The sequence below is a fragment of the Leptidea sinapis genome, chromosome 38 (genome assembly GCF_905404315.1).
Source record: "Leptidea sinapis chromosome 38, ilLepSina1.1, whole genome shotgun sequence".
NCBI classification, from domain to species: Eukaryota; Metazoa; Arthropoda; class Insecta; order Lepidoptera; family Pieridae; genus Leptidea; species Leptidea sinapis.
This window is the reverse complement of record NC_066302.1, coordinates 7,109,062-7,134,854: the sequence shown is the minus strand read 5'-3', so window position 1 is coordinate 7,134,854 and position 25,793 is coordinate 7,109,062. Positions and strand designations below refer to the sequence as shown.

The 25,793-nt window shown below is 34.1% G+C and overlaps 2 protein-coding genes across 3 annotated transcripts in view; both read left to right on the top strand.

The window, feature by feature from the left end:
- LOC126975966 (carboxypeptidase M-like) overlaps nucleotides 1–9,605 on the top strand; it is a 41,244-nt gene extending 31,639 nt beyond the window's left edge. For both annotated transcript variants that reach the window (XM_050824099.1, XM_050824097.1), the window contains exons 10-11: nucleotides 1,391–1,483; nucleotides 6,731–9,605. In XM_050824099.1, the coding sequence (XP_050680056.1) occupies nucleotides 1,391–1,483; nucleotides 6,731–6,865 (228 nt within the window). In that variant the 3' untranslated portion in view covers nucleotides 6,866–9,605. The remainder of the gene's footprint in view (nucleotides 1–1,390; nucleotides 1,484–6,730) is intronic.
- Nucleotides 9,606–11,063: 1,458 nt separating this feature from the next.
- On the top strand, nucleotides 11,064–20,437 carry LOC126975965 (juvenile hormone esterase-like). Its single transcript, XM_050824096.1, has 4 exons — nucleotides 11,064–11,445; nucleotides 13,453–13,733; nucleotides 14,051–15,091; nucleotides 20,130–20,437. The coding sequence occupies exons 1-4, from the start codon at nucleotides 11,248–11,250 to the stop codon at nucleotides 20,338–20,340; spliced, it is 1,731 nt and encodes a 576-aa protein (XP_050680053.1). The 5' UTR covers nucleotides 11,064–11,247; the 3' UTR covers nucleotides 20,341–20,437.
- Nucleotides 20,438–25,793: the final 5,356 nt, after the last annotated feature.

Here is a 25,793-nt window from a genome sequence, read left to right as displayed (position 1 = left end):
GCAATGTTAAATATTTTTATGTAATACCTACCTGAAGTTTTTAACATATTATAATTTTATTGATTATGCATAATTTTTTTACTCAAATAAAACAAATCTTATAACTATATTTACAATACTATGATTACATTAAAGTACAAAAAAGTGTACCAAGAATACTGGCAACATTTCCACGTTGGATAGCTAGGCTGATCGGTTGACCGAAATAGCTTCCAGCGCTTGGGTTGCCAGTAACGCTATTGAGGCGCGTAGATATACTTTGTACATTCTCCATGCCTCTAGAGCCCACGAGCCAAGTGTCTCGATACGAAACAGCACGAAGATGTAAGATCACTAAGACCGAAATATTTGCGACGCTTACTGTCCTCGGCAGTCGAAGCAGCAGCCCCAGCACCAACTGACGTAACTTGGACATGAGAAGGAGCCAAAGTGTCGACGCAAATAATTTAATGTTAAGCCTATTTCATGCGTTCCCTTTAAGCTTCAACTTCCGTTGATTGCTCCATTAGCTTTAGCTATTTTTGAGATATAATGATCATGAAAATTTTATATCAACACTATTTTACCTGCTCTAGGGCAATAACTACTAATCTACCAATAAAAAATATATATGAATATCTAGATTTCAACAGCATAGCTTACATTACAGGCGTTATGAAATACCTATACTGAAACTTTATTTACAATGTGCAGTATCTACACGTCTTCCTTGGACAAAATAAAATCCAGTTAGTCAGGTCCGATTTCACGAGAAAGGTCACTCATCGAATCCAACTCGGATGGGAAGTGTTCGTGAAGCTTCGTAAAATGTTCTCATCCCATATACCACAGTGTCTGAAGACGAAGGGTTTTAACCTGTGTGTGTACCATGTGTGTGCCAGTGATGACATACGGAACGCAGACTTTACTGGTCGCAAGCTATGAGCCTTATGAGGAAGCTCATAGTCACTCAGAGGACAATGGAGAGGGCTATGCTCAAATAAGAAATGAGGAGATCCGTAGGAGAAGCAAAGTCAACAACATAGCCCAGATGATTGCCAAGCTGAAGTGGCAGTGGGCAGGGCACATAGCTCGACCGACAGATGGCCGTTACGGCAGTAAAGTCCTCGAATGTCAACCACGTACCGGATGACGCAGTGTTGGTAGGATAGAGAGATAGACCGACGATCTGGTCAAGATCGCCGGAATACGTTGGATTAGGGCAGCGCAGGACCAATCGTCGAGGAGATCTTTGGGTAGGCTTTTGTCTACCAGTGAACGTCTTCCGGCTGAAATGATGAATATGCTTATGCTTAAAAATGTTAATCACAAATTACTTAAAAAAATATGACGGAGTTTTTTCAGACCTTATCCTGTAATTGATAATAATAAAATCATATTTATGTTTCAGGTCAATGCAGAGGGTTATTTACCGCAAGAAGTAGAGTTCTTCGTAATTGAAAGTCATCCCACTTTACTTAATGTTACTCTACACACAGCAAAGGTAAGGTCTCTGTCTCTGTAACAATTAATACCCAATAATGTAAATACATACATATTTTATTTAAGGTGATGGTTTATGTGATTGTAAGAACTGTTGTGATTGTAAGATATGATTCAAAATTAAGTTCATAATATTATATAAGGAGGTGTCGGTACCTTAAGTTATTGATTATGGTATAAATGATATTTAAAATGTTATTAAAAATGATCTTCAGTCTTAACATTTACCAGTGGGAGTCCCCTTTGCACTGCATGCCGGCTAGATTATGGGTACCATAACGGCGCCTATTTCTGCCGTGAAGCAGTAATGTATAAGCATTACTGTGTTTCGGTCTGTAAGACGCCGTAGCTAGTGAAAGTACTGGGCAAATGAGACATCTTGTCTTTGGACGAGCGCAATTGTAGTGCTGCTCAGAATTTTTGGGTTTATCAAGAATCCTGAGCGGCATGGTAATGGATGCATATGTCCCTTATTTTAAATCCGCTAAGTTTCACGACTCACGTCTTTTATCTCTAGGTACATGAGGCATCTCGTCACAATTCAAATTCAAATAATTTTATTCAAAATAGGATTCAAAATCACTTATTGAACGTCAAAAACTACCACCCATTCGAAAGAGACTGCCTCAGACCTGAGAAGAATGGGTGCAAGAAACTCAGCGGGCTTTTTTTTATATAAACAGACCAGTTGAAACAAACAAGCCAGCAATTCCTGAAGATGTCTCGTGTAGAGTATCAAAGTGATTTTGTGTAACTTAGTGAAATTAACAATGAAGAACATTTTTAATAGCAATGGGTCTCCGCAAAATAACGCCTTAAGTTATTAACATTGTTATTTTGTTTAAGAATGCGCGTGCCGTGCTTGTTCATGTTCTATTTCTATTACTGAATATTTGAGAAACCTTTGATACGATAGTCTTTTTTTTAAATCTTTCCCTTTACAGTTTCTTTTAACTTATGTTCATTTTATTCAATTTAGTCCATTTCTAGTTAGTTTCTGTTCAAAATCAGATTTTTCTAGACATACTTATTATGCCTACAAACAATAGCTTAGCAAAAAAGATATCTGTGCCAAATATATACTGTGATATATTTTTTTTCAGGAGATAGATTCTCAAACGACTTAAAATAAATTATTTTAGTTCTACACATACCTGAATAAAAAAATTGGCAGTTCCAGAGCTGCCGCCGGTAGATGTGAAAACTTAGAACTTTTAATATTAAACTTTGAAGTTTCGTAATGTTTAAAAACAATAAAATAATTAATTTCAGTTTATTTTTAAAACCTATTTTCAGTAATAATATATTAAAATAATTTCAATAATGCACAGTATATACATATTGAACTTTACACTAAATCCATTAAATTTAACATATAAGATAGGTACACAGCACTAATGTAGCACAATACGTCAGCTGTATAGAAACTGATATACTGCTATAAGCATTTCGGTGACGCGAGCTCACGAGATTTCTTCCATCTAGAAAGTGTCTAACTAAGTATATATTTATATTTTTAATTATTTATTTCATCCACTCATGAGCATGTCGGTGACGCGAACCCATAAGCTTTTCCCCTACCAAAAAGTTTCCAACGCGGCTAAATAAGTTTTCATTTCGAAAATGTCCGGCATGCGCAATCTTAAGACTTCCCGACTGTAAATATGTAAATAGTGGTGTGGTTATATAACATTGTACTCCAGGAGTTCCCGCCCAGCGGAGCCGTGTCGAAGCCAGCCCTGAAGAGAATTGCGATGTCAACATTGAAAGAAGATAAAATCACCTTCCCGCGTGATTAAGTAGATATTGAGGGATAGAGGCATTTTGTAGTATACAATATATATTAAAAGCATTATTTTGAGCACCAACCAACAAAGCAATTCATATACTCATCATATCTTGATAAGCAAACTCTTTAACATGACCGTAAGAGCTATCCAGCCAATATACATTGTTTCATTAATGCTTTATAAGAAAATTCCTTAGATAAATTATTCGTTTAGTTACAGCCTCTTGCTGGAATGCAACACATGACAATAGGCCAGGTAACAACATTACTTTTAGTGAGCGTGCGTTGCTGAAAATAGAGGCTAACAGTTCACCGCTATTTTTGACATGTTCACAGCTGTCACAGTCTATATAGTCTATATAGATTCTAGCCGTATAAATTATCTAAGGCCATTTCAATAAACAGGAAATGGCGTCGCTAATCATTCGTTCTGACTCAAGCAAACTTTTCGTGTTTTTTTTGAGCACACAGAGAAAAAAAAACACACACACACACACACACACACGAGCTGCATGCTAAAAAATCTTGTGGTGTTTCAATGAGCGGGAGAGTTTTGATAATTTAAAATGGAAGAAAAAAAATGAGTATTTGGATGTTATGTTATATTAGCAATACTAATGATCAGTAGCCGGGCTAGAAATAACAAAGTTACGCGTTAGGAAGAATTCTTGTAAAGGGTCCCTAGATATAAATAATATATTAAATTTTATTTGAATAAGAAATTAATGTGAAAAAAAAATTAAAAACTTAAACCCTATTTAAGTCGGTGCCTGTCCGCTTGGGTTGTTTGGTTCTAGAGTCTAGACGGAGCTATCCCCGCTCAAAGTCACGCGTGACCGGTGTAGGTACCTGCCATTACATTTGGCTTGGCACCGTCTTCAAACCTATCATTACGTAGCACATATATATAATCGTTTTTTATTAAATGCAAAACTTAAAAAAGATTTACACAAGAGATGTGTTAAATTAAATCTTTATTAAGTTATTTTATTCTTTAGGTACTTACAGTTTTTGAAGTCGGTTTTTTAAACGGTACGGTATGATAACAATCTACTAGTACATGGCTGAGCTCTAACTACTAACTAAGTTTCCCTGTGTTTAGGATATTAGTACTCCCCGTGTATCGTTCTGTTATTCCATAGTTCAAGAGTGTGTATGTCTGACTATTATAATGCACAATATGCACAATATGAGTAGTAGTTAAATAATTGAAAACATTATTAGGTACATAAACATTATTAGTATTCTGAAAATATAATTAGGTAGCTAAATATATATATATCTTATATGCTTCTACAAGAGAGATTGTTTGCTCATTAAAAGCATAAGAATTAGCTAGCAATCTGTATTATTTATTACGACATTCCAATTTTATGCCATGTCAAGCTATGTATCGAAAAAAAAAACAATTTATCGTGTGAATAGTTGAGTATCCATATTATAATGTGAGAAATATCCTCGCATGTTATAATAACCATTAGAATACGGATAGATACACACACACACACTCGCAGATTAGACACCAGACAGATACATGTAAAACAGCCTAGCGAAACTCTCTAAGAAAAAAGCAATTCGCTCGACTGTATGAAACATCCAGTCATTGACAGATGACAGCTAAAATCTTGTAAAAATGGTGATAGCCGAAATCCATTACGTTCTAAGCAACTGTTCGCTTTCAAACTTAGCCGGATTATACTATGTAGCCGATCGCTATACTGTAATTACTACTATTTCAAACTTAACTCAAATGACTGCACGTTTCATACTAAAATAAATTTCAATTTTTACTCAGGCAGTCTTATTACGTAGTATTTACAGATTCTTTGATGTAAAACAATAGGTATTAATAATAATTATAACTAATTATGGTAAAAATCTGCGATTGATAATTTTCTTAGCAAATTGTATCCATTGTTATTCTACTACTGCTCTTCGAAATTAGGTTTGTAACTTTGTAAGTACAAAATTATTAATAAAAATTGATGTAGTTACATATTTCAATTACTAACTTTAAACCACGTAAGAGTGAAAAAAGAAGGACTCCGCGCCGTGATATTAGCAAGCGAAGCACTGTTATGCTAGTGTGTGTGCGGTTACGGGGGATACTAGTTACACATTTTTTTCTGCTTTAAATAATCATTATATTCACACACAAATACTTGTAGTTATCGTTTTGACACTTTTTCACAACGCACGACGGCATTTTTAAAATATTTTATTGAGACGCAAACTGATCTGTCACAGACGATGACAATTCTCATAATGGCCGCCTATCGGCCTGTAGTAAGTAGAGTAAGTGTGTGCGTGGGGTTATGTATTTACACGTTAATCGACTTGTTTTGGTGGTACACTGTTATGTAAGATGACACGGAGTCCTTATTTTTTTTACTAGCCCATGCTTTAAACCGAAAAATATAATTCTTCTGAACACACGTAAGTACAATTAATACTTATTATACCTATATATTTTTTAAGTACTTATTTCGTTAGTATTTGTAGAAATGGAATTATATTTTTTAAATACTAAGCATGAATGGTGCTGGTTTAATATTATATTATGTAAATAAAACATTGTGGTCAACGTCTTAAAGCTAAAGACATTTAAAAACTACCTTATATTAAGGATTGGTCTCCGCTGCGCTCCAACTATATACTAAAGTGCGGCAACTAATACTACGCCCAAGTGGTCGTACTCGAGCCAGTCTCGAGCAACGTGTGACGTTGACGTGCCACATGTTCTGTTAATGCATTGTAAAAATAATACTATAATAATTGAGAAAGACACTGGGATCAGCCATTGTCCTTAGGTAGTGCGGTATCTATTTGGAAAGCAGCGGAGACCAATCCTTAATATAAAAATTTAACATACTAAGGTTACATAAACAATTTTCAAGCATTTAGATACTGCTTATTTGTTTATTGTTATGACTTATGAACTTTACATACGTGCTCAACAAGTGCGCCAAAATGGCGGCGTTGAAAGTTTTAAAGGTTGACTATTTTTTATGTAATAAAATTCTCTTAGTTATTTAGCTCTCAGTATCATTGGCGTTTAATCTTTTTCTATAATATCAACAGTTATATTCTTCGAGTTGTAATGTTATCTATAGATTTTTCTGTAAAATACTTCCGGATCTATGCTACATATATCAACTTTATATGTACTTGTTAGATGATGAACGTAGGTATTCATAAAAATCATTTGACTCTATTGCATACAACGTTAAGTCTTTCAAGTATATCTAAGCATGTGGTGATAATAATCTAAAGATTCATTCTTATTAAGAAATATATGGCTTTATTATAATTAAGTACTTAGAGAACATTAAATTATGAAGATAATTTAACACGGCGCCAGAAAAGCCCCATTTTACGCGCAACAATGTTAACACTTGCTTGACATTGAGTATTAAATAATATAAATAATTAACACAATTTGATGTGATTTGATTGCAGCGTATAGACGGCGGTCCGTATTACCGACCTGTGGGTCTTCCCCCCCGCCCCGCGCCCGTCACGCCGCCCTCGCCCGGCCTCTTCTCGACCTTTACAAATTCAATCAATAATTTCATGTCCAGTATTTTTGGATAGTGATTTAGGTTATCAAGTATTTGTGTGTTATTCGTAATGTTTAAAGAAGAAATAGGTCTCATTGGCAACATTTGGTTGGATTCTATTTTGAGTGGTTTTATTTACAATTTGTCCTGAGAATTGAGAAACTATAAACCCTCAAATCGACTGGTATAATATATTTAATTATTGTTAAATATGCATTTATTTTTAGAATAGAACCCTTTAGTAAATATTAATATAAAAAATGTATTATTTATAACCTTATAAGCAGATTCATGTATCTATCTTTCTCCAATTCTCTTACCTATCTTATATCTTCTATTATTATGTATTCCTACCGATTAGTATTAGGTAATATTTAATTCAAGTCAACTAGGTAATTGTATTTAATATTGCAAATGCTTTATCTATTTCTTTAATGTAATCTTAACCTTTTTAACGGCAGAAATTACATGTCTCATACATAATTACCTACCCTGTAAATAGTTAAGTAGGTATCTATACAATTTGAAAACACAATATAAAGGTGCGTACAGATTGGTGAAATGTATAATGTAATGAAAGAATTCGCCGTACACATTGCTGCAATGTATCATGAAATTTATCACTTTGAAATAATTTTTCATAGTTTGAGCGTCTTGTGCGCGTAAAATGAGCATTTCACGCGCACGACGAGCATTACAAGCCGCAGTTTGGACTGTGGTTACACGGAGTGACCCGCAACCGTGTCCGACCATATTATGTCGGTTTTTAGAACGAAAATAGCATGGGCGGTCGTTTCGGCAATCAATCGGTGGAGTGAGGAAAAGGCACTCTGCTTGATAGATGCGTACAGAGTACGTAAAAGTTTTTGGATCCCGCAAAAAAAAAAAAAAAAAAAAAACAATTTAAAAAATCTTAAGCAAAATACGTGGTTTAAAATCGCATAGTTGATGGCAATGACGGAATTAAAAGCAACAACAAAATTGTTAGTCTTCTCTCTTCATACTGTCGCGGGAAAAAGGTGGAAAAAGAAAGGAAAGAGTCAAAGGTGTTTGCGGCAGAATGGCGGAAACAGACTTACGCGGGAGGTTCGTAGTGAATACGCGGTAAGAGCGCGCTATGCGTCCACGTTTGTAGCGAACATGCAATGCTTTAAAGGTAGAATGATACATTTCATGTTACGTTACACCAGTCTGTACGTACCTTTATGTCTGGCTTCATCTGCGTCTAAGTATTATTTAAAATGGAGTTCAGTGTTAGATGGGTACCTTTTGAAGTAATATTCAGTACTTAAGTTTGCCTTTATAATTAAATTAATAATGAATTGTATAACTATATTTAATTAAGTCTATTTGCTGTAGCTTCTAGTGTGATTTTACTAAGATATTTTATTCGTATCGTTATAATATGTAGATATTATTATAAAGGTAATATGACGCACCAGAAACCCTCATTTAAGCGTCAATTACACTTGAGGCGATCGATTAGGGCCCGTCCTTCTCGCAGTTATATCAAATTCAAAATTTAAAAGAACATAACAGCATCTTGGGAATACGACTAACCGTCCCTTGAGTCTTTGCTCTCGATGCAAAACTTGATTTGCGGTGCATAACTTTGGTAAAAGACATCCTAATCTGATTGGGCATGAATTATACTTATTTAAGTTTAATAGTTATTGACTGTACCAATACTAAACTATCGTTATGTTATGTTACACGTTTTGTCGTATGTCTGCTCATAAAGCTTTTAAAATCTACATAAAGTAATACCAACTTATCTGTGAAGTGGCAAAAATAGGAACTACGGTCGCCATTTTGAAATATCATTCGACTGTCAGTGTCTACTACTCTCGAGTGTTCCGTGTGTTTTATTGCGATACTTCTCAATTTTAAGCATTTAATATCCCCCGACTTTTGTGCACATTGAAATTAATTAGCAACACTGAAACGACGATGGCGACACCCTTCAGTTCACAGATAAGTTGGTGATACTGAAACGAAATTTCTTCTGTTTTATAGTCAATTAGTATAATGTAAACACGTCATATTTGAAATTTGTCAAAACGTCCAACACAGCAGCATGCCATTAGCAGAATGTCAGATGTCAGATACCCTCTACCCGCGTGATATTACAATGTGCGATGTGCTACGGGCATTAAAGAAAACAAACGAAGCTGCATTATCATGTCGATATTAAAAAAAATAACAAAAGCAGAATGCAATTGCCCCTAGCTCACCAATGATTTACGATGTTAGTAAATTTAATTAATATAATATTTTAATTGATATTGATAAACGTTCAGTAAACATTAAGTTAGTACCTATAATATGATAAGAACGAATTGAGATTGTAGTTTTGATTATATCTAGATATGCCACGAATATTCGGCTAATAAATTACATTCGGATAACACCTACCTAAGAAATATTCGGATAACAAATCAATATGAAAAAGCGCACATACCTATTACCTAGTAATGTATTTATTTTAATGACAAATAACTGCATGTTATGGTAAATTATCTGTTGCAGTTGTATTAAATGAAAACTTATTCAGTGATTGGGTGCAAATGTCACTCAGTTTTTGTTACCTACTTTGCCGACCGCCAGATATTTGGTGCTTGATCCAAGACTTAATATTCCTTGTTAGGTAAAAATATTATATTCAAGGCATCTCTAGAAATACCTATGACTCCTATACATAATTTTAAAAAAAATTAACCAATACTTACTAATTAAGTAATAATAATATTGTAAATTAAAAAAAATCATCCTCATTTAAATTAATTTTATTTTCATTCTCCTTCTGACACCTTCCTTAGCTGTTAAGTGTTAATCTTCGGTTGCAGGGAATGGACTTAGTTATTCCATAATACATATAATAGATAATATTTGTGTGAGAGATATAAAAAGAACATGTAACCTAATAATAATATGTTGTATATAAACTGGATTTTGCAATGCGAATAGCTACACCCGAAAGGGACAACCTCACGTCGGAATCCTATTGATAAGTCATAATTCAAAACATAAGTCATTAATTTGGAGTATCTTAGTAATCTTGGGGTAATTTCAATGATGATGGAAATACCCCAAACTCGACTCACACATAACATTTTAGAGAACTTGCATCACATCGCTGTTCCTAGAGTTACATATTCACTATTATTCGGTCTGAAATTTATAAATAATTGTAATAGTGTAGTTGATGCTACCACACTCAACTAAAAAAACCTAAGATGTATTTGTGTCACAAAACACCTGCACAAGAGTTTCTGAGGACGGTTTGATCTGAAATGTAAAGGTCATCCTGTAAGTACCTATTCAAAATTATTTTTTAATGTATAATTATTATAATAGCATTGGTTCAGGCCGAGTGCAACCATACCTTCCTGAGTTATTTACATAAATCGCTATGCAGTGGATATTAATTTATTTTCATAACAAGTGAATGAAATTTTTAGAAAAAAGTCAAGTTCAAATTATTTTAATCAAAAATACTCGCGGGCAAATTTAGATTGGCACCTTGGCAAAAATAGATTGTCGCATTTATAATGATACCATAAGGCCGCTATTCCAAGAAATCGTCAAATTTACGCGTTGTTGAAACCACTTTTTGACAGAATAAATAAAGTTATAATTATATATAAGTATATTTTTACCAAAAATAATTTTATATCTGCAGAATATGAGAAGTAAATAATTTCTTTTTCTTAAATTTCTAGAATTAATTGACAGTGCAAAAAAAATCGCCAAAATACCTCTAACTCTTACAGTTACAGAGCCATTTAAACCATTCAATTCAGGCCAATATTGTACGAGAATTTATTTACTCTTTACTTATATTATTTACCATCACTTAGTTTTGTTAGTTTTTTAAAGAAAATTGTATTATGTTTGTAATAAAATTTAAATGCTTCTGATTCGGAATTGAAACAGTTGCTTCATTCGCATACTTTTTACAATTATTAAACGAACGTACTCATCTTGCAGCCGGATTCCATACTATCATTTTCAAATTGTGATAGTGTGTGCAAAGTTTTAGTATTACACCCATTTAATAATATTAACATTAATTATTTACATATTTATTCATAGTAAACAGGTTCGTATCGCGAATACATTAAAGTTAAACGACTTAATAGACATCAACATACATTCATGAATAACAGTTTATATTTAAATAATACCGATAATTGAAACTTTGGACCCATTAGTTTGAAGAAAGTGACATATTATGACACAAGTATTGTGTAGTTTAAACAAAACGTGCTAAAATACAAATAAATCTGACCAACGGCGAAGCCAATCTTTATTCTAGAAACTGTTGTTTCTATTATTGTTATGTTGTTACTAGATTTTAATAAATATATTAAAGTGTAGGTACATCGCTTAGATCAGTGCGAGAATTGTCATGAAATGGCAGGATTCATAAATCTACTCATTTCATATTTAATGACAGTAATAGTTTCAAGTTATGCTAAAGTAGAGTATAACATAGTCGAGACAAGTAGTGGACTGGTTAGAGGCAGACTGGATCAATACAAAAGCATAAAATATTACTCTTACAAGGGAATACCTTACGCTGAAAGTCCAACAGGATTTCTAAGGTTTCAAGTGAGTTGTTTTGTTAGTTACTAACTTGCAAACGATAAATACGATTTCCATACTCAAGGAGCCCAGATAACGCAATAATACACAGGTTGTATGTTGATTATGGTAGCTGTCAACAAACCTTTTGAGTTTTGGAAGTATTGTATGAACAAATAATATGTGAAATATACTATATAGAATTATGTGCCCCGCAATTTCACCTATTGAGGATTTGTTATTTTTGAGTTCGAGTGACGTATCGTTCATAAATCTTGGTATGTCTTGTTTAAATCTCAGGTAGTTACTCAATCTACGGGAACTACTTTACAGTTGATTACCTTCTCAACCCCAATATTCCATATTAGAAAATTAGCTTGAGATGTCGCTCTTTCAAACGGTTGGCTCAGTGAAAGAGCGCTCGGACGGAACCTAAGAGGTCGCGGGTTCGAGTCACGCATCGTTCATAAATTTTGGTTTCAAATTTAATGTGTTACCTATTGAGGCTTAAATCTGTATGCCCTATAGTGTGGCCATAAATTATGTTATTAATAAAATGAAATTAAATATTTATTTGTGACGTAATGTAATCTTACGTTTGTATTTATTTATCAATGGCCTTTAATTTGTTTAGCCACAATCTATGGATTTACGCACTGTTTCCATAGAAAATATATTAGTCGTTGTTTTTAGAGATTCTTAAGCGACGTGTCGTTTAGAACAGGCCATGTCTTCTTAAACTCCACATAAGGGTTTATGATCTGGGCTAGACGAGAGCCAAATTTTAGGTCTTATAGAGTGCGAAACGTTGACTTCCAGCCAAGTATGAGTATTTCGTGTCTTTTGAAGGTGCAGAAACTTGAGGGAAAGTCCAAGGTACATTTTTAAAAACCGTTTATCGAAGGGTTTCTAGGGTCTCTTGATACATGTTGGCTTATTTCTTCACTCCTTTTTCACAAAAATGAAGATTTTGTGACTCCATATAAGACAACCCCATAAAACCATAACTAACGCAGTAAATGGCCACGTTTTCTCTTTTCCGACCACTTGTGAAGCTGTTTATATCTATGAGCGTATATTTGTCATCCTGCTTAATCGGGACAGTAAGCATTTTGATCAAGACATCTATGTAACTGTAGGGATCGAATTAGCGCATGTCCTGTATATCGACATAAAACACAAAACCACCCAGTTTCAGGATTTCTATGATGATACGCGAAAGAGTTCTAGCGGGAATCTTTTGTTTGCTTATTCATAAATTACGTGATGGAAATGTAGCGATTTTCGACCCTCCGTCTCGTGAAATTTGTTGTTGTTAGATGCACGAGTTTATAAATGTAGTTCTATATCGTCTTGTGCTAAGACCGGAGTATAGTAGCAGCCTAGCACTGTCTGGTATTGGTTAGTATCAAGTCCCTTTGTATCACATGCCACTAACTTAATAAGCTTCCTCGGTGTTTGGATGTGAGGCGTTCTTCCACATACCACAGGTTTTAAGAAACTTTCCACCACGTACTTCATACTTCGGAAAGAATTTCCTAACAAGGTGCTACTAGGATGGTACGACGGACGACGGTGCCTACCTAGCGAAACTCTCTAAGATAAAAACGATTATGTGAAACGTGCAGTGATTGATAGATTGATATATTATGACGACTATAATTTTGTAAAAAAAGGAGATAGGTGAAATCCACTACGCAACTTAAGCAACCGTTCACTTTGAAACTTAGTCGGATTATACTTCGTCGCCCAATTATAATTAGTATTTCAAACTTATGTCAAAAATCCTGGCACGTTTCATACTAAAGTAATTTTCATGTTTTACTCATTTAGTCATTAAAAAAAGCGCTTACTTAAAATGCCAGCAACGCTCCTGTGATCCCTCTGTCGTGGCAACAAAGTATGGGCGTTGGTGATCACTTCCCATCATGTGCCCATACGCTCATTACTATTAGTCCTGGACTTTCAAAAAGAAATCCACCAGAATTTATAGTTTACGTATATCCTTTATAACGTGACTATATTATGCTACAGCCTTCAGTGCCCAAAAAGCGTTGGTCTGGTATTTACAATGCAACGGAGTATGGTCCGGTTTGTCCTCAAGTTGATCACGTGTATAGAAGAAACCAGATGAGTGAAAATTGTTTAGTGCTGAACATATTTGTCCCGCTTACAAACAATTCTATCGAATTACTGCCAGTGGTCGTCAACATTCATGGCGGCGGTTTCACTTATCTTTCTGGAGACAGCCAAGAGATATACGGCCCCGAATTACTATTACAGAAATCAGTTGTATACATCTCAATAAACTTCAGGTAAATTCGAATACTTTATACATTCAGCTTAGAGACCGGCCTTACAAATAAACTTTATATAAAGTTATAACCGAGAATAAACCACGAACATGCAAAATGTATATCACTGACAACACTGTCAACAAAATGATAATTCTGGAGTTTTCCAAATGTCAAGCTGGTTTGTAAATAAACGCGGGAAACATTATACGTCCGAATAAACCAATCATGAGCAAAACATCTATTTAACTTATTGGTTTATTCTCAGGTATAACTTTATTCCAGGTTTATTTGTAGGGTCGTCAGGTTTTATAACACATTCATGAATGTGTTTTCAGACTAGGTGCACTTGGATTTCTATCACTGAATACTGAAAAAGCAACAGGAAATGCAGCATTAAAGGATGTAATACTTTCATTAAAATGGATACGAAAAAACTTAAGCAAGTTTAATGGAAGCAAAAACAAAGTAACGCTGATTGGAAACAGTTCTGGTGCAGTTATGATACATTTTTTGATGTTATCAAACAACACCTCAAACCTCTTTCAACAACTGATTATCATCAGCGGAAGTGCATTTAATCATAGATCTTTGTCTAGATACCCTACAGAAATAGCTTATGAACTATCGAATGAGCTGGGTATTCAGATTAATAACACAGACACAAGTACATTTTTGAATAGCTTAACAGCAGTTGATCCATTTAAGATTTTGAATGCTGATGATCGATTGATAGAAGCCAATGACAATGTCTTAAGAACATTTTCTCTATTTGTGCCCAATATTGAAATAATGTCGCCACACGCAGTTCTTACAAAACATCCAAAAGTTATAATGAAAGAGGGGCCTCCACAGAACGTACGAGTTTTGGCAGGCATTGCCAGTAATGAAGGTCTTTACATGTATCCTCAACTATTTTCGAGATTTGAAGAACTACAACAAATTCACAAAAATAAACAAATCTTAATACCTTCTGATATCGAGTATCCTATAAATTCGACAGAGTCAATAGACCTGGGAGACCTAATATTCAAATTTTATTTAAAAAATGATACACAAATTACATATTCAAATTATGATCGTATAATTGAGTATATATCGGATATTAATTATGTCTATGATGTGGATCTCTGGACAAGAATACATAAGCAAAGAAGTGACAGCAGAGAATTATATTTTTACGAGTTTGCTTTCGATGGAGCATTGAACTGGGCGAAGCGTTATTACAATAATCCAAAACCTGGTGCTGGACACGGAGATGAAATTGGATATCTATATTTAACTGCTTTAACTAAACCTTTTATTGACTCATTAGATCAAAGAAACCGTCGAACGCTCAATACCATGCTCGATTTAATCACCAACTTTATTAAGTACGGGTAAGAAATGCTAACTATTTTTATTGAACCGAAATTATAGGTGAATTTATGGCCCAATGTGGAACTATGAAAAATAGAAAAAAGTAGTCAAAGAAGTCTCGGGCTGGTATTTGACAGAAACCGAGACTGCTAGATTTTTTAAAAGTCTATTTTCCTTATTATATGAAGCCAAGAACCGAACCCATTCCTTTTGAAAAAAAAAACACCTGAATTTTTAAACTTCTTGATAGGGTTGCCCATACGGATCAAATTCGTGAAATTAATAACATCAAGCTTATGAAACAGCCAAAATAAGGAAAAATGTTGATTTGTTCCTGTTTCGCCTTGAGCTTTCGTCTCACATTCCTGTTTCGTCCCACTTTTATCTATATTCCTGTTTTGGGTTACTTCATAAAATGTTATTTTAGTACAACCAGAAAAAAAATGAGAATTACATCAATATTCTAAATATATATAAGAGCAATATCTTACCCAAACCAAACGATGACATGAAAAGAGTTTATAAACCTATTACAGGATATGTTCCTGCACATTGCGACACAGGTTTCTCAGGTTGCCTCAAAAGTAGAACAATAAATTGATTCCGAAGTCCATGCATTAAGATGAAGGTGGAGAAAGCGGTAGATAAAAGTTAGGATTCTAAGCATAAATATAATTGTATAATCATGATAAAATTAAGAATATTTATTAAAAAATCACAATTCGAATTACAGACAGTTCTATGAACTATTCTATCAACTATTTAAAATTATCATCCTAATACAGACCGCTATACAAGTAAAAAAATAAATGTAGCGGGCACACATTGTACACATTTTTTAAAGATATTGGGTTTTAATACCAATTGATTAGTATATTTAGTTATTTTAAACGTACATAAAAGTATTATATTGTATGCATTTAACGGTTAAAATGGTTCCTGTTGCCATTAAATGATTTCTAGTTTTGTCAAATATAAGATTAATTAAAATATTTTGTACGCTGTCCATACAAAACATGTTGAAAACACATAAATTACTACCAGCGGCAAATAAAGAACATAAAGTGAATAAACATATGCTGAATTATTCTTATTTCGAGACGAAATAGGAACAAAATCTAGTTCGCAAAAAGAATTTTTTGTGTAAGACCCAACTTTGCGAGGCGAATGAGGAAGAAATCAAAATGTTGGATTTTAATAAACTGCGTGCACGTGTAGGTACTCTTGGGTGATATTTGAAGTTCGATTGATGTTTTACCGATTGCGTCTACTGTTCGAAGTGATTATCATGATGACCGAAAATGCGAAAATGTATGCAACTTTTTCTTTAGCACTGATTTATATTCATTTAAAGGTAAGTTCGGAATGTCAATAGGGACCTTATTATAAAAACGTATACATAGACTTCTGAATTAATTTGTGACTTTTTGAAGTCGACTTACATGAACAGCAAGCCTGTCCCTATTTCTAGTATTGACATTATGAGTGTCACTAATTTTTTTAAACGAATTTCTATATTTTTTTTACATAAACAAGGTTTTCATATATGTATTGCGATGTTATTCACCCACATCATGTTCACTTCTGGCGTTCTACGACCACGCGTTTTGTCCAGTCCCATTATCGTACTTTAAGGACGCGTTTGCGAATCCGACAAAAATAAGATATTTTTCGGTAGAATTTTTTGATGTAATGAAACTAAATCTAACAAAACTAAAAATTTCCACAAATAGATTACTTCTTTATCTCCAATTATATTTTATGTCGTAAATCGATTATCCGTTAGCTCTTCACACAAAATTGACGAAATGGGGCTCCATTCAGTATCATTTTTCTGCTACTACATACACAATTTTGTCTCTTGAAAAATACGTAAGGAAAGCATATAGAATATTTTTAAAAACACTGGAAATAAATTAATGAATATGTTATAAATGTACTCAGAAAAAATTAAAAATGAATCGTCTAAAATTCATATATTTTTCTAATAAGTATGAGCTTTAATGTGTCGTTTTAAGGGTTATTTTATTTTGTCACTCCGTACGCATTGCATAGAAAGATCTATCGAAACAAGGAACAACGTCAGTCCGCGCTCGGCCGCCGTCGTGGGTAGACACTGTGTCGGTTGTAAGCAGCAGCTCGTGCTCGGAAAGATCACTGTACGAACATGAATATTTTTTAGTGCTCTACAATACTGTCTTTGATACTTTACATATTTTGTACGCAATCAGATTTTCTAAAAATTATATTTCTGTACTTTTTTGAAGAATTAGTGATTTATAAGTTCATCTCTAAATATGAGGTCATATTAAATCGAAATCCAAGATGGGGCTTATAAAATTGGCAACTTTTCTTCATGGGTGTCATTTTCATAGATTTCGGGGTCAACAATAACGAATATCGGGTCAAAATCGAAATCCAAAATGGCACCTATGAATCGTACCAACATCTCTTCATGGGTGTCATTTTCATGGTTTTCGGGGTCAACAATAACGAATATTGGTTCAAAATCGAAATCCGAGATGGCGCCTATGACATTTACCAACTTCTCTTTATGGGTGTCATTTTCGTGGTTTTCGGGGTCAACAATAACGAATATCGGGTCAAAATCGAAATCCAAGATGGCGCCTATGACATTTACCAACTTCTCTTTATGATTGTCATTTTCCTGGTTTTCGGGGTCAACAATAACGAATATCGGGTCAAAATCGAAATTCAAGATGGCGCCTATGATATTTACCAACTTCTCTTCATGGGTGTCATTTTCATGGTTTTCGGGGTCAACAATAACGAATGTCGGGTCAAAATCGAATTTCAAGATGGCGCCTATGTAATTCACCAACTTCTCATCATGGGTGTCATTTCATGGCTTTCGGAGTCAACAATAACGAATATCGGGTCAAAATCGAAATCCAAGATGGCTCCAATGATATTTACCAACTTCTCTTCATGGGTGTCATTTTCATGGTTTTCAGGGTCAACAATAACGAATGTCGGGTCAAAATCGAATTTCAAGATGGCGGCTATGAAATTCACCAACTTCTCATCATGGGTGTCATTTTCATGGTTTTTGGGGTCAACAATAACGAATTTCGGGTCAAAATCGAAATCCATGATGGCGCCTATGAAATCTACAAACTTTTATTCATGGTTGTCATTTACAGCGTCAAAATTAGAATTCATTCAGAAACTTAAATTTTATTTTAAAAGGCCTGTCTAACAATATCCCACATGCTAAATTAATTCTTCATTCCCTAAATAAGCTGAGAGTTGCAACCATACTAACCTATTATACCGCAAGACGTGCGACGACGTTGCACGTCCATAGCAACAGACAACACATAAAATAGAAATATTTACGTTTCGACTTTTCAAAAGACAATATTTACAAAAATTATTCCGTTACCAATCTAATTAAAAAACCTCAAAATTTCATTTTGAAAGACCCATCTAATGATACCCTACATGCAAAAAAAAATTCGTCCCCTCTTATCAATTATTACCACCTTATTATGTCAAGAAGAGTTATTTCAAAAGATATTGTAATCATAAGGTATAAGCTATTACATAAATGTAACGTATATCTTCCTTAATCCCGCATAATTTTCAAAAGACCAAAGGAAATGTCATGTATCAAACCTGAATCTTACTTTCAAAGACCTATCCAACGATAGTCCACTAGGTAAGTGTCCGGTATTTTAATCATCTTTTTTTAGGAGAGGTGTCCAAGCATCAGACAATACAAAAAATGGCGTGCGTACAAAGTACACAAAGTGCGTACTGACACAATTCAGAAGTGAAACTTCTTTTTGAAAACCTTGTCCTAATCTGTTCTCTAAACCAATTGTCTTTTGTCAATATTAGAAATTATTAGATGTTCTACTTACTCGTGGCCGCGCGCTAAACCTGCATGATACAACGGTAGTAGTGAAGTTGTTTTACTTCATAGCGGTACCATCTACTTTAAGCTACATTCGCCCTTTCTCACTCGATCTCAATCAGACTCATTCTCCCTCCCTCTTCTTGGATAAAAACGTCCTTCATTTTCATGACACTTTTTTCCGTTTCATCCGTAAAAGTTTTACCCTCATGCGGGCAAAGAAGTTTTACTTCAAAAATGATCCCAAATTCGTTCTCTGCACCCTCGAGAACCTCGAATAAGATATCCATATTGTTGAAATCATAATTTTGCGCGGTGGCCATCTTGTATTTAGAAATGTATCCCAAATTCGTTTCCTGCACCCTCGAGAACCTCGAATACGATATCCATAATGTTGATAACATAATTTTGCGCGGCGGCCATCTTGGATTTCAAAATGTATCCCAAATTCGTTATCTGCACCCTCGAGAACCTCAGATACGATATCCATAATGTTGAAATCATTATTTTGTACGGCGGCCATCATGGATTTTATAAATCAAACCAAAATCTTTCTCTGTACCCTCGAGAACCTCGGATTCAGTATCCATATTGTTGAAATCATAATTTTGTGTGGCGACCATCTTGGATTTCAAAAATGATCTCAAATTCAATCGCTGTACCCTCGAGAACCTCGGATACGATATCCATAATGTTGAAATCATAATTTTTCGCGGCGGCCATCTTGGATTTAAAAAAAACTTCGTTTACTGCACACGACGCTATGCAAGAGAATTGCCATCTAAAGTTCTAATATTTAACTACTAAACGAATACATCAACCAATTATTAAAAATACATAGGTATTTAAAAAACATGAAAGTTATCTGTGGAAAAACTTCAAACTTGCTAAAGTATCAAATTCATTTTATTCCCGCAATTTACTTTAGGTACGTGTATGTGTTTGAGCAGTGTCAGTGTAGTGGTGCGATTCGATACCGCTCTGTTTTGAGAACGCGTCCTTAATTATTATTGCAAAATAAAGCATTGACACCTGCATATGTGCTCCCTAAATATCTATAATCCAATTACTGTTACTATACTATATTGTAGATATAAAAAAAATTTAGTTGATAAAAATTCAATGTGTATATAATTATTAATTTACATATCATAAATACCTAATAACTTTTGTTAAAGGAATCCAACACCGGCGCATCTGAACAGTGATACCACATGGCCCGAATATGGTAGAGAACAGAATTACCTTGTTATAAATGATGAACTGAAAGTGATGCAAAGAAATTCATCGAAACGATATAAGAGAATGTGTTTTTGGGATCAAGTGTACGAGGAGTATTACAAATATGTAAGAGACGGTGGAATACTGCAAAGGAAAATCGTGCCTTAGATTAACCACTATTGACTGAAAAACTGTTGAAGAACAGTTATATGAAATAATATATATTTAAAGATAATTTATGAATAAATAAACTAAATACTAAAAATTTTTATTTTATTATCTATTGTGGCTAGAAGAATGTGGCCCATGAGCTAAACTGATAAAGTTTTTGAATCGTCCACTATACATATTTCTATAAAATTTCTGAATCTACCACTAGTAGAACCAGAATAAAGTAGAGCACGTGAGAAGAATATACAAGTTACAACATACATTTCTAAATTCAATCGTATATTTGGGAGCAAAATAAGATTTGAATTAACGTGCGCGAACTATTAAAGATAATTAATAAATAGTTAATAAGAACTTTATTCCAATATAACAACAAAGTCTTGATTAAAAAATGGTGCAGTGTGAATATGCCTTTAGAGTTGTCGGCATTTACTAGAGATGTTTGCGGGATTGCGATTGGATAATGTCTTTCTCACATTATCCAATCACAGAGTAGTAAATATCGTGATTCAAAGCACAATTCAATGAGAATTACCCAGACAGGCCGATCTTTTTAACCTAAATGCATAACATAACATAGTATGATAATTAGATTAGAGTTACCAATTAGTTATCTTTATTGGGTAATACGTGGGTAACACTGAAAATGTTTAGAACTGGCCAGTTAGAAACTTTGCAAATGAAAACTTTTTGAATTTGAATTTTAGAACTCTTTGGTAAACTTATGTAGTAAATTGCATTCATTTGTCATTTGTTTTTGTGAATTGGCTTGTTACACGTGAAAATGAACCTAACGCGAGAAAATTTTCGGTCAATGATTTATTTTTGTTTATGACTTTTGTTGTGCGCTTACTCAACAACAAACCTATGATAGGCTGCTATTAGCATTTCTTAATGAAGCCCCATCTCGTGCCCTTGCCAATTGGTTTAACGAGTTTAAGCGTGGACGAGCGACTACTGAAGATAACATCAGTGCTGTGCGACGCATGATGGAGGAAGATAAGAGAGTGACCTATCAGCAGATACGGGCAAGCCTAGATATTGGTATGAGTCAAGTTCAAAAAATATTACACGAACATTTAGGCGTCAGGAAGCTTTGTACCAGATGGATTCCCCATACTTTAACCGACGACCAAAAACACCTTCGCATGGACTGGTGTCGCTAAATGTTTGATAAGTTTAACGGCAGTGACTCAAATGCTGTATTTGACATCGTCACAGGTGATGAAAGTTGGATATATTGCTATGAACCCGAAACCAAAAGACAATCAGCTCAGTGGGTGTTTCCTTTCGAGGATCGGCCAACTAAGGTAAAGAAAGGAAGAAGTCAAGGAAAAAAGATGATTGCCTCATTCTTTGGTCAGAATGGTCATTTTGCGACAGTTGTGCTAGAAAATGGAAGGATAGTTACTGCAGACTGGTATGTCAATCGCTGTTTGCCTGTTGTCTTTGAAAAAAATATAGATAGCAGCGCCCTCGAAACAGCATGCTCCTTCACCACGACAATTCTTCAGCGCACTCCGCAAAACGGACTGTTGAATATTTGACTATGGCATGTGTCGAGAAAATGCCATACAGTCCTGACCTGGCGCCCTGCGACTTTTATTTATTTTCAAGAAGTAATGATAAAATTCGAGGTATTCGCTTTACGAGCCCTGAAGATGCGGTGAAAGCGTACGAAAATGCCATAGAAGAGACCCCTAAGGAAGAATGGGCCCACTGCTTATCTCAGTGGTTCCATCGAATGCGACGATGTGTAGAGAGGACCGTAGATTACTTCGAAAAACAATAAAAGTATTGGCAACTTTCTACGTTAAGCCGTTTTTCATTTTCTAAACATTTAACAGTGTTAGGTACATAAATAAAGTAAATACAAATTTAGAATGATATTCAATGTCATCTAAATAACTTCGTCTTCATGGCAAAATGAGAACATAATTAGCCTCACAGCTGACAATGAATAATAGGCATTTTACTGATATTATGTCACATCAACGTTATTCATGTTTTAGGTCAAAGAGAGTTCAGAAAAACAGGTGATAAGGGTTGTGGGATGCATAGTTTTTTTGAAAACATAGCACTTTGCACAAAATTTGTATTAAAATATAATACAAATTCATTCTTCACATAGTCATTAGTGAATGACTGGTTCAAAGTATAGTTAATATACCCCTAAAGTTTCACCGTGTGATTTGTTTAGATTTGATTTAATAGAAATTCTAGTTCGATTCTAGTAGTATTGGTATGCGGCCTGCACAGAACTCTTACTAACCGACTTCAAAAAAGGAGGAGGTTCTCAATTCGTCGGTATGTTTTTTTTTTGCTTTTTACTCTAAGCTTTCGACTGGGTGAACCGATTTTAATCATTCTTTTTTATTTGAAAGCTGGTGCTTTCCGTGTAGTCCCATTGTAATTTGGTCCAGATCTGACAATGGCATCCATGAGAAATCCATAAAAGTATGAAATTTGCTATACATACGTATATTGCTTTTTAAATATATTTTTCACATTTGTGTGTTCAGACATTTTGAAATATTTTTTCTTGATAAAGAAATTAATGTTTTTTTATATACATAATAAAGCAAATTTTATGCAGATTCTAAATACATAAATAGTAATTAGTGTCTTTAAATGAATTTTCGTCGATATCGGCTTTAAAACGCTGAACACCATCTTTTATTCATATGCTAAATTAGGCCAGGGTGCTTATAGATTATATGAAGTTTGAGGTTTGGGTACTGGAGAGGATAATAGGTACACTTCGGTTGAACAATTCACTCCATTTGAAGTAGATGTGGTAGTAGATGGTAAAAGGTGACTGAAAAAAATTAATGACTTTTTAATTATTTAACCAATCAAATCCAGAAGAAACTTAGTATGGTACCTACAATGGAATAGGTATAGAAAGAGAGTAGGTAGGTACGTGATTTTAATAGCGTAGATACAAACATAGACTCATCACCAACTCAGTATATACACCATCTTACCATTTTGTTCAATTTGAATTTGAATGGGGTATGAAACCCCCAGAAGACGTTACGCTTAGAAAGAAAGTTTAAAGTTTTTTTTTATTGAGTCACTTCACTACAATGAACACTACAATAAACCTTAAAACTAATTAAACTAATTTACATAATACACTAATAAGTAAAAAAAAAGTGTGTGTGTCAGCTCCGACGCACGACTGGAGCTTACTCCTCAAGAACGATTGTCTTTGAACTACGAAGGTACTAAACAAAATCAAGTCCAATGGAGTCGGTTACAAACAGACATAGAGTAGAAGCTAATAAAAAGCGTATTAATTAAAAAAGATCGACATCATAATGTAAGGGTAACTAAACGCATTAATAAAAATTCTTAAATAATATATATATATTTCTATTTTATTTACATTTTTTACGACTATTTGGCGAAATATTAGATAACAATTATTTTACATTTAAGTAGATCTTACATGATTATTATTTATTACAGCATTATAATAATTATACTATCGAATCATTAAGTATCATAACTGAAACTATAAAAATAGTTAATAGAAAATAAATCATAAGAACTTAACTTACTTAGTACCCACGTGCTTATTAGATTTTCCGGCACTATAATTTACACAATTTTCTTCCATAATTTTTAGAATTTTCACTTAACTTTATGAAAGTATAATAATAAATCAATTTCAATAATATAATAAAGCTTCAAAATACAAGAAAGTGAAAGGTACGCACCAAAAACGTTACTATGCCATTGTCACGTGTGACCAAATATAGTTCTTCCACTCAACATCATGCTGCAGCAAGCTGCAGCGCTGGTTTTCAGGGAGCCTTAACAAGTGAAGTTACGGACAATGAGGTATTTACCTACTACAGTATATTATAATATAAAATACGCAGATTTAAAAAAAAATACTAACAATATCAGAAAACTTAGACGGGACATAAAATAACACAAATAACATGAGAAAAGGTATAACAGAATTATTAAGAAAATCATTGTAAAAAATAATAAGTGCAAGATAATATGCGGCTGCATAAGTGCTGAAACGATAGGTGCTGATAGAATAACATAAAATGATTAAGTAAGAATTAATTTTAACTTGTATTTTTTTGTTGCAGAAGAAGATATGTTTTTAATTTAGTTTTAAAAGTTTCTAATATGTTGACGATTTTAGCGGCGTTGGTAGATCGTTCCAGCACTTAGTAGCTGCAAATTTAAAGCTTCGCATAAATGCCACAGTTGATGTAGATAGACAGAGGTGAGAGTTTCGTGTAATGCGTGCTGACTTATCACCAAACCACATTAGTTTCTTACGCAGGTATTCTGGAATTCCGTGCATAAGTACCCCAAAAAGTAACGTGGCAAGATGTAGCTTTCTACGTGCTTCCATCTTCAAGAGATTTACTTCATTAATGTAAGGAGTAACGTGCGACCGTTTTAAACACGCTGAATAATCTTTTTAGTCCTACTAAGGAGACGAGGTGCATAGACCGTGTCAGCATAATTTAATTTTGACAGCACAAGTGATTCGCACAAACGTATTCTTAGCTGTACACTAATATAGGGCCTTATTTTATAATTCAACTTTAGGCGATATAAGCTATTACGAGCAGCGTTAAGGATGTGAGTCTCGAAGTGCAGTGTGGTGTCAAAAACAACTCCCAAATTTCGAGCTTCTGTAGCTTTTCAACTGTATGATTATTAATTTTTATTAAAGGATTGAGTGAGTCTATTATAGGAACAACCCTTTTAGAATCCAATACCATACATTGAGACTTACCAGGATTTAGTACTAAATAGTTCCCTTTTGACCACATATGAATTTGTTCTAAGTCGGAATTAAGTTTCGATTCAGCTGCTACTGTGTCCAAGTCAATTCGCGTTTCGCGCCATATGCCGTGAGTCATATTGAAGCATGACGACCTCAGTCGGTTTTAAGCCTAATTTCGTTGGAAGTTCTATTTACGTTTGAACTTATAACGATATGAAGGCGGACAGTTATAGGTACAATGTGCTACAGTCAGCAGTTTCAAGTGGTTGGCGTCGTTTCTCAATTTCGAACCCGAAGCGCTGACATTCTCGAGCGCCGAACTGAACGGTCGTGCGATCACTGTATAAATTGTTTTTGTGGTTTTGAAGAGTAATTCCCAATATTCAGTAAGTAACTATTTTTATATTACATATAGAGTATATATCCAAGACATTTACATAATTATAATAGTAAAAATATAGAGAATTTCTTGATAAAGTCTCCAGTGAAAATAGCATCTATTCAAATTGAATAACGGCTAAAGATAGATTAACTACAAACTTTATGTCTTTATAATATTTTTATGCGATTAAACCCAGTGGTCTTTGCCCGTTCATGACTTTTATTCCTGAGTTTAATCATTAACTTTACAATGTCAATAATCGATTGAACTACAGTATTATACGTACCTTCTTCTCGTTTTCTT